The sequence below is a fragment of the Ranitomeya variabilis genome, chromosome 3 (assembly GCF_051348905.1).
Source record: "Ranitomeya variabilis isolate aRanVar5 chromosome 3, aRanVar5.hap1, whole genome shotgun sequence".
Taxonomy (NCBI): Eukaryota; Metazoa; Chordata; class Amphibia; order Anura; family Dendrobatidae; genus Ranitomeya; species Ranitomeya variabilis.
Genome location: NC_135234.1, coordinates 379,714,988 through 379,728,625, shown reverse-complemented (window position 1 = coordinate 379,728,625; position 13,638 = coordinate 379,714,988). Strand labels below are relative to the sequence as shown.

Sequence of the window (13,638 nt, the reverse complement as noted above, 5' to 3'; positions counted from 1 at the left end):
GTATAGAAATTATTTGTGAATAAATACATTTAAAAAGACTAATCCTTGTAAAGCAAAATCCAAGACGCCCCATCACTCACTTTGGGGTATAATTTGACAGGAATCAAAATCCGCTCCTTCAGTTTCATATTCTTGTGTGAAAACAAATCCAGATAGGCGTCATCTTCATCCTTTTTTCCATCACCTCCTTTCTTCAGCCTTTCAATTTCTGCAAGTAAAAACAATTCTTAACTACCAACTACAGGAAAAAAAAAAAAAAAAAGTGCAGACATCCTACCTCCTAAAAGATTTAAACCACCTCATTATGAACAGAAAGTTAACGCAATGGACAACTGCAAGACAGACAACAGCCTAAAATAGTACCTATGTCCTATCTGGGGCAGCTCCATTAAAAAGGAGTCAGCAAGACTTCACCACCCAGACTGTGCATAGAGCCCCTTCAAAGACAAGGACAGTCTGTTCCTCGGTTTACTGGGAAACCAGTGTTTGCATTTATATGCAAATGAGGCTGTAGATCTGAAGCCTCTGTCACTCCAGCTCTATTCCGTGCCCAGTGCTGCCGCCTCCTGCTTGGCTGATAGCCAGTCTACATACTACAGCATAGAGGCCATGTAACAGATGTTGTAGCCATTTCAAAGAAAAGTACAACATGGACATCCAAATAGTTTTGTAAGCAAAATCCTGCTGATAAGATTGCTACCGAAGCCCAGTGGTTTTAATAATTAGCAGCAAAAGGGATGACATTTTTATAATGACCCCAAAAGGTCCCAACAGTGATGGATCCAACACTAAGGGTATGTGTCCACGGGCCGGATTACATCCGGATTAGCTGCGGATTGAACGCTGCGTACAACCCGCAGCGTCCAGATGTTACAGCATAGTGGAGGGCATTTTATGAAATCCCTTCTCCACTATGCGTGGGAACACACCCTGCATTTATGGACATGCGGCGTGTTTTTTTAGAAAGCATGTCTGTTTACCATGCGGCGACGCAAGGTAAATCACAGGGCCCTATGTATGAGGTGCAGAGATTCCAGATGTGTGCAATGAACACATCCGGAATCACCGCGCATACAGAAGGGGACGGCGCTTTGGGCGGAGCGAGTTTTCCGCTCCGTCCAAAGCGCCTTCATTACGGAACGTGGACACGCACCCTTGGGGGCTCTTAATAAAAACAGTGAGATTTCTCCATCGCTTCACTGGGGGGACACAGGAAACCATGGGTGTATGCTTTTGTCACTAGGAGGCTGACACTATGCACAAAAAGTTAGCTCCTCCTCCGCAGCGTACACCCCACCGACCGGCACAAGGATATTCAGTTTAGCTTAGTGTCAGTAGGGGGTGGACACGTCTTTTACTAGACCCATATCTACCTCAGTTTTCGGCGTTTTCCTGTAAAGTCAAATTTATTTTTTTTAGATATCCTTTACCTCTGGAGGAGGGATACAGAATGAACAGTCACAACTGTACTACCACGTAGAGTGAGTATGGCGTGAACTGCCACCCTGTATCCTCATGTCTAGCTGGCAGGACCCCAAACCCTAACACGAGTGTTTAGGTGATCCGAACATTGGTCCTGGTCCCCGTCTCCTACCCACTGTGCTTCAAAAGACATGGACATCCCACATCCTAGAGGCTCGGATGTCCAATGAAGGTCTCGCGTCCGGATGGAGAGGTACACCTCCCTGTCAGGTTCCAGTCCAGAAGTGTCAGAGGAGAAGATTAGGAGAAAGAAGAAAAACAAAGGATGAAGATAATGAAGAGATGGATGAAGATGGAAGATGACAGAAGGGGATGGATGAGTTTACTGCCCTATCCCGTAATTTTTATTTAGGGTTTGTTAGACTGTTTAGGTGTATATGGGGCCTATTTCCTCCTTCATTCTGGCGATTGGTGGCACAGGGTTACCCGACACGCAGTCTGGGCATCCACACCACCTTCCCCTGTCTCTGGGACCTCTGCTACTTAAAGGGAACCAGTCACCCCCCCACCCCCCAGGCGTTTTTAACTAAAAGCCACCTTGTGCAGCAGTAATGCGGCATTCTGACAAGGTGGCTCTTTTAGTTCTGGGTGCTGTAATTGCCGAAATAATCAGTTTTGTTATTTGTCCAAAATACCCTTCTTCAGTCCTGGAGGCAGGCCTTTTCCCCCTGCTTCTGACGCCGCACAGCCGTCAGTCATGTCTTCTTGGCGCCGGCTCCTCACCGCTGTATTGAAATCTGCCGGCGCCTGCGCTCTTTACTTCTGCTTTGGGCAGGCGCAGTGAGCGCTGCCCGTCTTTCCTCATATGCAGTCTAGCTGACTGCGCCTGTGCGGCCGCCCCTGCCTGTGAATCCCAGCCCCGCAATGTGAATAAATCATAAGTCACTGCGGGGCTGAGATTTACAAGCAGGGTGGCCGCACAGGTGCAGTCAGCTAGACTGCATATGAGGAAAGACGGGCAGCGCTCACTGCGCCTGCCCAAAGCAGAAGAAAAGAGCGCAGGCGCCGGCAGATTTCAAAACAGTGGTGAGGCAGCGCCCGGCGCCAAGACATGACTGACGGCTGTGCGGCGTCTGAAGCAGGGGTGAAAGGCCTGCCTCCTTGACTGAAGACAAGGTATTTTGGACAAACAACAAAACTGATTTCAGCAATTACAGCACCCAGAACTAAAAGCCACCTTGTCAGAATGCAGCATTACTGCTGCACATGGTGGCTTTTAGTTAATGCCTGGGGGGGGGGCCGGGTTGACAGGTTCCCTTTAATTTAGGCACCGGCTTCAGGGCTGCCCAATCCTGCAGTTAGCTCCGCCCCCTTCTATGCATCTTCAGGCAGACTTTCGCCCACCCATCAGTGGCACGCATCCACTTACTGTTTCCGGTGGTTAGCTCAACCCCCTCATCTCAGATGTGTCTGGCTCCTGTCCATAGCTGTCATTATCCCTCCTTAGTTCCGGTGGTTAGCTTTGCCCACTTCCAGCCTCACCGAACAGGCTTTTGCAGTAACGCCCCCTCTCTGCACACGCGTTCTCACCTATGCGGGTCCTCCTCTTCCTCCCTGTGGACGTCATTTACCAGAATCTGGACCTGGAAGGTGGCATCTCTCTTCAGGGAACTCCATCTCTTCCATGATCACCCTGCAGCCTTGGTTGTCTTCTGCAGCCTGGAAGCAGACCTCAGGACCTGCATCTTCTGTGATTAAGCTCTGCAGACTGACTCAGCGAGGATCTTTGTCCCCTAACCTTCTGGAATTAGTGGGTCTGCTCTTTATCATGCCTAATCCTAAAAAGGAGAGAACGTTCCCCTCCTGCTTCTTCCTCCTCTGCTCTTGTCAGGCACTTTGTTCCACATGTAATTGCTAACTCCCTTCAGGTCAGTCCTTTTGCTTCTGTCAGGGCTCCAGCAGCCCCCTCCCCTCACCTGCCCGAAGAAGAATGGCGCCCCTAACCCAGTGTGGGCTACCTCTGTCACAGTCTGTGGCGGACATCACCAGGGTGTCGCAAACCCTGTGTCCGTTCTTGATAGATTGCTAGTTCTGCCCTCCGCCATTACTAGTCTTTTCGCCACCTGACAGTTCAGACGTTTGTCGGCAGAGAAATCTTCGCCGCCAATCAACATACTCAAGACAAGGGCCATTCTTTTGTCCCCCCGCCATTGGTAAAGACTTCTCAGGGGTCTGCCAACTCGAGTTCAGTAAGAATGCCACGGCGGTGGCATATATCAATCACCAGGGAGGAACCCTGAGTCTTTTGGCTATGGCCTAGGTTTCCACAATTATCCTCTAGACAGGTAACAGGCCTGGCGATATCTGCAGCGCATATCTCTGGCGTGGACAATTGGGCCACCGACTTTCTCAGCCACTAGGGTCTCGTGGCGGGAGAGTGGTCTCTGCATCAGGAAGTCCTCCATCAGATTTGACTTCGATGGGTCGCTCTGGATGTAGACTTCATGGCATCACACCTGAACATGAAGGTTCCACAGTTCGTTTCCAGGTACTGCAATCCTCTCGCGGTGGGCACCAACGCTCTGGCAACACCATGGTCACAGTTTGTTCTTCCCTATCCGTTTCTTCCTCCTCCTTCCCAGGATGTTGAAGATCAAGGCGGAAGGGGTGCTGGTCACTGATAGCACCGGAGTGGCCAAGGAGGTCGTGGTTTGCAGAGATAATCAGTCTTCTCACAGACACCCCCTTGAGGCTCCCACACATACCAGATCTTCTGTCCAAAGGGCCTTTCTGCCACTAGAATTCTCGGTCACTTGATTTAACGGTGTGACTGTTGAAAACCCAGTTGCTGTTAGAACTGCAGTTTAAAGTTAAGTGATTCAGACCACGATTCCGGTTAGGAAGCAGTCATCTTCCTGGGTTTATTATGGAAATTGGAAAGCCTATTCCAGCTGGTTTGACTAATCACATTCCGCCTATGTCCTTTGCTCTCCCTTCCATTCTGGCGTTTCTCCAGGCAGGACTTGACACTGGCCTTGCTCTTTGTTTGCCAAAGGGCCAGGTGTCAGCCTTTTTTTTTTTTTTTTTTTTACAGAAAAACTTATCCTCCCCTTCTCCAGTCAGAACTGTTCTTTAAAGGAGTAGTGCATGCCATGCACCCCCGGACACCCATGGACCACTGGGACCTCAACCTAGTCCTGGAGGCCCTTAGGAGTTCTCCCTTTGAACCAATGCAAGAAGCCTTTCTATTTTGTCTTGGAAGGAGGCATTTGTGGCCATCACCTCCATTAGGCACATTTTGGAAGTGGCAGCTCTTTCCTGTTTCTCCCCCCCCCCCCCCCCCACCCCCCACCACCTCCTTTCTGGTTCTTCACCAGGACAAGGTGGTTTTGTGGCTTCTACCTTCCTTCCTTCACAAGATGGTGTCCACATTACACCTAATTGAGGATATTGTCCTTCCTTCCTTTGCTAGGCTTAGACTCATCCTCTGGAGTGTTCATTGGTTACAACTGGTCAGGGCAGTGTGGGTCTCTCTGACTAGGACTACCCCCTTTAGGAAGGCAGACTGTCATTCCGGAGAGTGCACGTAGAGGCATTCCAGCCTCCATGGCTACAATTGCTTGCTGGATGCAGACAGCAGTTTTGGAGGCATATCAATTTTGGAGGCATACGGTGTCTCCCCCTGGTATTAAGGCACACTACTTTATCCACATGGTCGCCATGGACCCAAGTTTTACAGAGTCCATAACCTACGCTTCAGTGGACACCAGCCTAGATAGAAGGATATTGCAGGCGGCAGTGGTGACTTTTCCAACCTGAACGAATTTCTGCTGTTCCCTCCCCAAGGATGCCCCATGGTTTCCTGTGTCCACCAAGGAAACAATAGACTTTCTCAGAGCCTTCATTGGGTGGACACAGCACCCTCCCATGTTTAACAGCTCTAATTACTGTGTTATATTGCTACAGTGAGTTGTGTGTTTGTTTTTTTACCTGTTGCTCATACAGCTTTCTCACTAACTGATTAATCTAGTGCCAGTTGGGTTGGGTGTACACTGAATTCTAGGAAGAGTTAATTTTTTGTGCATAGTGTCAGCAGCATAAACCCATGGTTTCTCATGTCCCCCAATGAACGCTGCAAGAAACAGATTTTAAGGTGAGTAACCAAAAATCCTGTTTTTGCATTAATCCAGAGCTGCTGCAGTATTCACTAAGCCAACATAATTACTGTGGTTACGGCTTAGTAAGGCTCAGCAGTGCTGGATTAATACGAAGACGAAGATATCACTTTCACTGCAAGAGCACCACAGAGCATTGTTGGATTAAATCACCCAGACGTTTGGGCTTATCACTGAATGAGGCTGTCAGACTTACACAGCTTGTGACAGTTACCTCTGACTTCTGGTCAGTCAGAAGTTGGTCACAAGATGGCGGCACAGAATACAGCACTGGCAACAGCTGAAGACAGCAGGTGGCAAGTATAAATTAGAGTCAGGGAACTTACAGTAGCGGCATCACTTTAGTGCTTAAAGAGAAACAAAAAATGCTGGAGTGGTTCTTTAAGAAGCACCAGGAAAGCATCAATAGAAGTGTGGGAGGCACATTTAGCTCCTTCTGTTACAAAGCTGCCCAAAAAAGAAAATCACTGGTTTTATTCTTACCTAAACTTGTAGCAGCAGGTCAAAATTAGTTGAGTTTCTCAACACACCACCCTTTTGCCCAATACAAACAAAAACGTTAAAAACCCTAAGGCGGTTAGTGTTTATACATAGTACAGAAAAATGCTGTGAAAAATCAACCGTGGAGCCTAGACAATTATGGAATAGACAAGAGCAAAGTTTACCATAACATAAGGGACTAATTGAACAGCAAATATTAAAAGTCAACAGCATATGTAATACTGTAATAATGCTGAAAAATCAAACAATTCCACATTTAAAACTAATACCCCAAGGTAACATTGTTGCTCAGCAACAAAGCAACATGGTGCTAATTTATTACTGGAGCCCTTGGTCGCATATTCCATCCCCATCAGCACAATGTAAAGATGACAACCTGGAACCCATCAGGTTATTCATAGTAGATGAACCATCGGCAACATGAATCAGACACTGGCTGTGTCAGAACAGGTAAGATGTAGCGGCACCAGGAAACCTGCGGTATTTGAATTTGTTATGCGACCAGGTATTAAAGCCGAGCGGTGTATTGAATGGTAACAGATGTTACGCAAAAAAAAAAGACTTTAAATGTACAGCAAAAGCATAAAGAGGCAGCACTCACCAATATGATAAAATATTAAATAGTCCTTTATTCCATACTATGGGACATGGACAGGCTGTGCACCATTGCGAGAAATGCAGGGAGAAAGGAACAGGACTGCTGTTTTGCACTAGTACAATGCAGGTTATTGCAGCCATGCAAGTCTCACTCTTGAAAACCTATAGCAGCCAAGGATAGAGAGTCAGATGATGCAGGCAGCTTCTCCCTGACCCACAAGCCTCTTCGTATGTGTATAAGGAAAGACCTGTCAATTTGACCGCTGATCAGGACAGCCACCAGGGACCTGCCTTGGACTAGTCATCTGAGCTGCATAATCCTTGGCTGGCATGCCATAGCAGTCCAAGGAAAGCATACAAGGCTATAATAAAGCCAGTGTCATTGTTCATGCTGCTCATGGTTCAGGAAGCATCAGTTGACAGATTCCCTTGAAAAGTCCATCAGCATTCAGAGCAGTGGACTAGTTTTGTGTTTGTTTTATTGCTGTGGCAGTGGAAAGATCTAGAGGGAATGTACACTTAATTTAATCTTTATGCTTTGGGTTATTTTTGCATCTTTTATTTTGAAAAACATGGTAAATGGTTGTCATGTCAACTACTTGGCAAGCATCCAGCCTGTACTTCAAAAAAGGTAAGCACAACGTTTGAAAGCACATTCAGCTTAATGCAGTTCAGTGCAGACTGTGCCAAAATCCAAATCCAACAAAATTCAAATCATCTTTCCATAAGCTTCCCATCCATTTTATTGTGAAAACAGCTATAATGCACTTGATTATTTTTGCGTGAATTTTAACACATGGTAGCAAGTCATGTAAATTATTTGGTGCCAATTAAAACAGCCTGTTACACCCCATTAATTTGAACCACAAAAATCTACATCACAACTAAGTGAACACACCCTAAGGGTTGTCTACAAGCCCATTGCAGTCACTGAATATCCTAAAGCAGATGACCCTACAGTGCAAGGATTAAGTGAAATTACACATTTGGCTCTGCAGATTTAATACAGTGAGATCTGACATTTGGTAAATACCATGATATATTTAATGTCAAATTATAGCTAGGCCTCCTTTTTTATTACAGCTTTTATAAGGTTATTTGTCACCAGCCAATCCCACGGTGTAACCAGAATATGTTATGGAACGAGATAAGCCCCGGGAGCGTCCCCTTGCTCAGCAGCACAGCGCACACATCGCCCCTGGCAGCGGCACCGCTCAGCGCTTCTCGTATTGCGAGTGTTCTCGCCTTGCTACACGCGCCATATACTGCTCTCCAGCACCTCAGGCGCCCTGCGCTCCCACTCCCTGCCTCCATACTCAGTGTGTGACCTATACACACACTACCCATGGTCTCCAGGTAGCCCACCGTGCACCTTAGTCATATATCCCCATACTTACTTGTGGAGGATATTCCACTTCCTGTATCCTTCACCTGAGACAGTGCTTCTTTTGCAATGTTAGACCCACTACGAGGTCACATCTCCAGTGTTCTATGGTTGACTTTCCATTGTATTTGCTTACTTTGTCATTTTTCACCTCAGTATAACCTTGACACGTGTACACTCTCCAGCAATTCCTGAACAAGTTTCACGTCTCACGCAGGTCTAGAACGGATTCACCCATTCTGCCACCTGTACTGCACGCCATTTCCCGCAATCGTATGCAGACTGTTTTGTCATATGATATGGATTTCATGTTTATTTATTTATTTTTGTATTATTGTGCAACAGTATTCTCATTGCTTACAGCATCTCCTTTTTGTTTTTTGTATATACACTGCAGCGTTGACAACTATATCTGATGAAGGTCTCATTTGTCGAGACCGAAAACGTTTATATGTTGAACTGGATGCACCAAAATAAAAATCTACTTTTGAACCTTGCAACAAAAATTCTCCTGAGTGCCAAGTATTTTCTCAACTCAGAATATGTTATGCCAACAGTGATCAAAACGTTTCTCAAATAATTTCATGCAATTTGCTAGGCATACACCCATCTGCAATACAGTATAGAGCAAGTAAGAGTAAATCTATATAATATATACACACAAATTCCTCTGAGGCATGAAACCAGGCTACACATGCTCGCAGACCTCAGACAAAGAACAGCTGCTCCAGGGAGGAGGGGGATCACAGAGGCTCAAGCAGCTTTCTCACACAAAGCAGCCCTGTGTGCAGAGCGGCCATTCACAGACTAGAGATGTGGGCTGGTAGGAGCTAAATCAACACTAAAACCACAACTGGAGACAGATGTGCACTGGGTACTTGTGACACCATGAACATGGCACAGAAGGACCGGGCTAAGGCTGCCGTCACACTAGCAGTATTTGGTCAGTATTTTACATCATTATTTAATATTTGTAAGCCAAAACCAGGAGTGGAACAATTAGAGGAAAAGTATAATAGAAACATATGCAACACTTCTGTATTTATCACCCACTCCTGGTTTTGGCTTACAAATACTGAGGTAAAATACTGACCAAATACTGATAGTGTGACGGCAGCCTAAAAAGCCCCTGATCTGATCAGTTTAGATACAGTAAAGGTAACAGATACTCCATCTTTTCTAAATGTCAGAACCACATAGCCAACCTAAGCCGAAACGGTTACCAAGATTTATGCTTACATGACTGTTCATTACTGAAGAACTGGGTCAATAGATGAGGGACCTTCCTGGACCCACCATTAAATTAAGTACTTCATTTTGTATAACCTAAGGCTAGTTTCACATTTCCGTCGGGCCGACGTACCAACGGACATTGTGAAATTACTGCAAGACGTGGGCAGCGGATGCAGTTTTTCAACGCATCTGCTGCCCATTCTGCAGTCTGGGGAGGAGGGGCGGAGTTTCGGCTGCACATGCGCGATCGAAAATGGCGGACAAAAAAGTTACATTGAACTTTTTTGTGACGACGGTCCGCCAAAACACAACAGATCCGTCGCATGACGGATACGACGTGTGGCTATCCGTCGCTAATAAAAGTATGGGCAAAAAACGCATCCTGTGAGCACATATGCAGGATCCGTTTTTTGCCCAAAACGGCGGATTGCAACGGAGGCCCCACGACGGAAGTGTGAAAGTAGCCTAAGATTCACACTATCCCCCCACGCCCATGTATGCCATGGCTAAGATGGCACAACGATCAGATGCCACTATGTGCTGCTGCGCTCCTCCTTCCCTCAGACAAGCCAAAATATCAAGAGCGCAGCAGCCCAATAGTGGCCGCTGATTCGCTGCAGGGCTCACATGACAAATACCCAGCACCAACGTGTCTGGAACAGCGTAGGAGGAGAGGATCTGGTAAGTTTAACAAGCAGTGAATTAGCTATCCAGCCATATTACTGACTTGCTAATTGGAAAAAGTAAAAGTCAACAGCAAGGTCCCTCATTCACCAGTGTACTAGCCAGATAATCCTCATAGGAGCTTTTAATCAGGGCCTCAGGGGCCAGTTAGCCCAGGTCCAGAGAATCATGCCCAGAACAGGCAACACTGGCCATAAGTGACAGTCATGTAAGTGCACCTTACACTTGTATGCTTCCTAAAGGAGCTCACATTTTTAGGTCCTTGAGTCAGCATTCAGAGCAGAAATGCATGATTTAGGGCGTTGTGCAGAACTTCTAAAGTGTGCTTAAGGCACAGAATCTTGTCTCTCACAGGCAAGAGAAAAACTGATGGGATCACATTGCCCCTGAGGAAGCCAGCTCGCTGGCGATACGCGTTGGGCATCTGTGCCCGGTGCCACCTGCGTTATTTATCTGCCTGATTTACCATCTTCTATTGCCCTGATCTACCAATGGGGATGCTACCTTGGAAGCCTGCTATATTTTGTCAGGTAGTATAGGACGCTCTATGGTTTGGCTATTTGTAGCCACGTGGGGATTTGTCATTATGGTTCCTTAGGTAGCCTGGTGGGTGGCACGGTGGTTTTGATCATATTATTGGTACAGTTTATATCAACTTTTTGCTATGTCTTTGCAAATTTTAAGTGTTTTTAACTGTGGTGTGTAGTGTTTCAACAATGTGGTTTAATAAAAATTGATATTTTTTGGTAAAGTTATTGTCCTGGTGATCCCTTTTGCTTGCATGCTACCCTTTCTCTTTTTGATTATTGTCTAGAGCAGAAGAAGCACTACAATTAGGATTTTAGACTGATCAGTGCAGAAGAAAACTGATGTGGGCAAAAAATCATTTTAGTTTCTTATTTTAACTTGTGCTATCAGTTTGTAAATAAAAAGTGAAATAAATATTTCAATATTTAGTTACTATCAAAGGTTACTGGGGGAATAAAATAAATAAAAATAAGAGACACAACATAATAGATTGAGCCCTTCTCTCTATGGCACTTTCAATAGAGGTGGACCCTGGCCAATAAAGTTTGTAGATCTAGGCCCAAGAGGAGACTTAATTTAGGTTACCATCCAAAAGGGTCACCCTGACACTGGCAGTTGGGCTCACACTATTTGATCAAAATGACAAAACTCATCGTATAGCCAATATAGCAGTAATGCATGATGCATTTTCAATGTTCAGTGATAAGACACCGAGTGCTGCTGCATTTGTTTGTCTGCTACACATAGATCACAGATAGGAAACTGAAAATTGTAGTCAGCGGCCAACCCAAGCGACGTGCAGGTCAGTACTCCATAGCCCAGGTTGTTGCCGGGTGACCAATATATTTCACTTGAATGATACAGCGCAGTACTCCGCCACTAAGCAGCGGGCAGGCTCCTGTGTTCTGCCCCACACAATTTAGCTCATGGTGCTGCAGTTTTTAGCCGATTTGTAGAGGTGCTGGGTGTCACGCCACCAACTAGCTCATATGGGTGAGCAATCATACAGCTGGGTCAATATTTCACTGATATCACCTTCAAGGACACTTTGTACATTAATAAGCAGACATGTTCCATTTAGCCAAGTCTACCTCTACCCAATAACTAGCACAGATCGACTACATACACAAGTTGATCGATGAGGTTTAATTACCTCTTTACAAGAACAGAACAAATGTTCTGTCACTTCCCCCGTACAGCGTCATGTTGTGACACTACATTTGATCACCCGATGAACCAACGTTTTGCTCCTCAACACTGGCTGATAATTGGGAATCCTGAGAGTTCCTACAAACGCTTATTCACAGTCTTGTACCATTTGTCATAAATACTGTGGGCATATTGGCATAATGGGGTACTTTAACAACTGGATCAGACTCAACCGTGACCCTATGACTAGCAGATTCTCAGCCTCGCATGAAACAAACATTGTTATGGCCAAAACATAACGCATCACCCTAACTAGGCATGTGCAGATGGGGAAGGTCTTACTAAACCCAACGTGACAGAACAGCTTGGACTGGTTAGTCACTCAGCCACATCTGGGTCCCATAACTACAGCAGCGAGCCTACAACTCCGGGAGCTCAGAATGCAACGGCATCAAAGCCCCCCACTGGACAAGCCATCCCAGGTGGTGAGGAGCTAACCGTGGGGTCCTGCAAATTAGAGACCACCCGTGCAATCAGTAGGAAAAGGGATGGAGGATTTCCCCATCTACTAAATGGCCCTTTCTTGTAAGACGTGAGGTCACGTGATCCTCGACTCTCTGGCTGTAAGAAGAGGGCCGAGAGTGGGGGAAGGGGTCAATACCTATAGCAGTGATCAACTGAAGGCAAGTCTAAGGAAAATCAGCCCAACCGTGGAACGTTAAAGGGTTAAAAAAAAGGTACATACATACAATTCGGGTTTAATTAGAAGTTCGTTTAGCAGTTGCTTTCTTATAGCCAACTACTGATTTTGGACTACAGACATTAACACTTAATAAAAAGACAGACAAGAAAAAAAAAAAAATCTAATTATATATATATATATATATATATATATATATATATATACCAAATATAAAAAAAAAAATCCCCTCGTCGGAAAAAAAAAAAAAAAAAAAAAAAAAAAAAAAAAAAGAGTGGCCGAGCCCTTACAGGTCGGTGCCTCCTAGCGAGCCCAGCATGGCCGAGGTGGTCTGACCACCGTGCCGAGAACCCCCCACATGCCGCAGGGCGCCCTCCCGGCCGGGCCCCACCACAGGCCGCGCTCTCCCGCAGTGTTCCCGCCGGCCGCACTCACTGCGCAGCCACGTCCTCCCGGGATACTAACCGCTCGCCAGGAGACTCATGGCGTGTGTGAATGACGGGTCTAGGCTGTCCTTCTCCGCCATCAGCTCGGGCAGGTACTTGGCCTCGGACTCCATGGTTCTCTTCTGTCTGACCACACACGAATCTATTTGTGAAACAGGCCGAGCGCTCCCTTCTCTCCAGATAAAAGCAGCGAGGGTGAACCGCCCAGCGGAAGTGACGTCAGGAAACGCCTAGGCGAGAGGAGGGAGAGCGTTACTAGCGTCCACTCAGAGGCCGAACGCTCGTGTCTCCAGTGCAGGCGCCATTATGTGTGGGACAGCCGCACCAGCTTTCGTGATGCTTGAACGCATTTGGTCTCCAGATTATTGCTACGGCGCAATGGAGACAATTTCTGCACCACATGTACAGGAGGTAGTCCCCTAGCGTCACAGAAAAGAGCTGCTTCCGCTCCAGTAGATGGTCGCTCGCTGCAGGAGACCCTGTACCACGTGCTACGGCATTGTCTGAAGTGGAGCCTGCGCTGTTTCTGTATTGAGGCCCTGCTGCATCAAATGCCGCAATCGCATGACCTATAGGAGGACTGTTAAGGCCATGTTCACACGTTCAGTATGTGGTATTTTACCTTGGTAGTTCTAAGCCAAAACCAGAAGTGGTAACGTGTTTCTATTATACTTTTCTCTGTTCCACTCCTGGTCTGTGGCTTACAGATACTGAGGTAAAATACTGACCAAATACTGAATGTGTGAATGTGGCCTTATATGTATTCACTCATCAATAAAACATACCGTGCCTGCAAGTCACACCCTGTGTGAGGGACAC

The 13,638-nt window shown here is 46.3% G+C and overlaps 1 protein-coding gene across 4 annotated transcripts in view; it reads right to left on the bottom strand.

Annotated features, from left to right (window-relative positions):
- The window catches only part of KHDRBS1 (KH RNA binding domain containing, signal transduction associated 1), a 42,004-nt gene extending 28,902 nt beyond the window's left edge, over positions 1-13,102 (bottom strand). For 2 of the 4 annotated variants that reach the window (XR_013223880.1, XM_077296022.1), the window contains exons 1-2: positions 12,839-13,035; positions 81-208 (exon numbers count right to left, since the gene is read on the bottom strand). Coding sequence is in view for 2 of the 4 variants with exons in the window: in XM_077296022.1 (XP_077152137.1) it covers positions 81-208; positions 12,839-12,932 (222 nt within the window). In the remaining 2 variants the exon portion in view is untranslated. Of the gene's footprint in view, positions 1-80; positions 209-12,838 lie in introns of all 4 variants that reach the window. The other 2 variants (XR_013223881.1, XM_077296024.1) reach the window with 2 other exon arrangements.
- Positions 13,103-13,638: the final 536 nt, after the last annotated feature.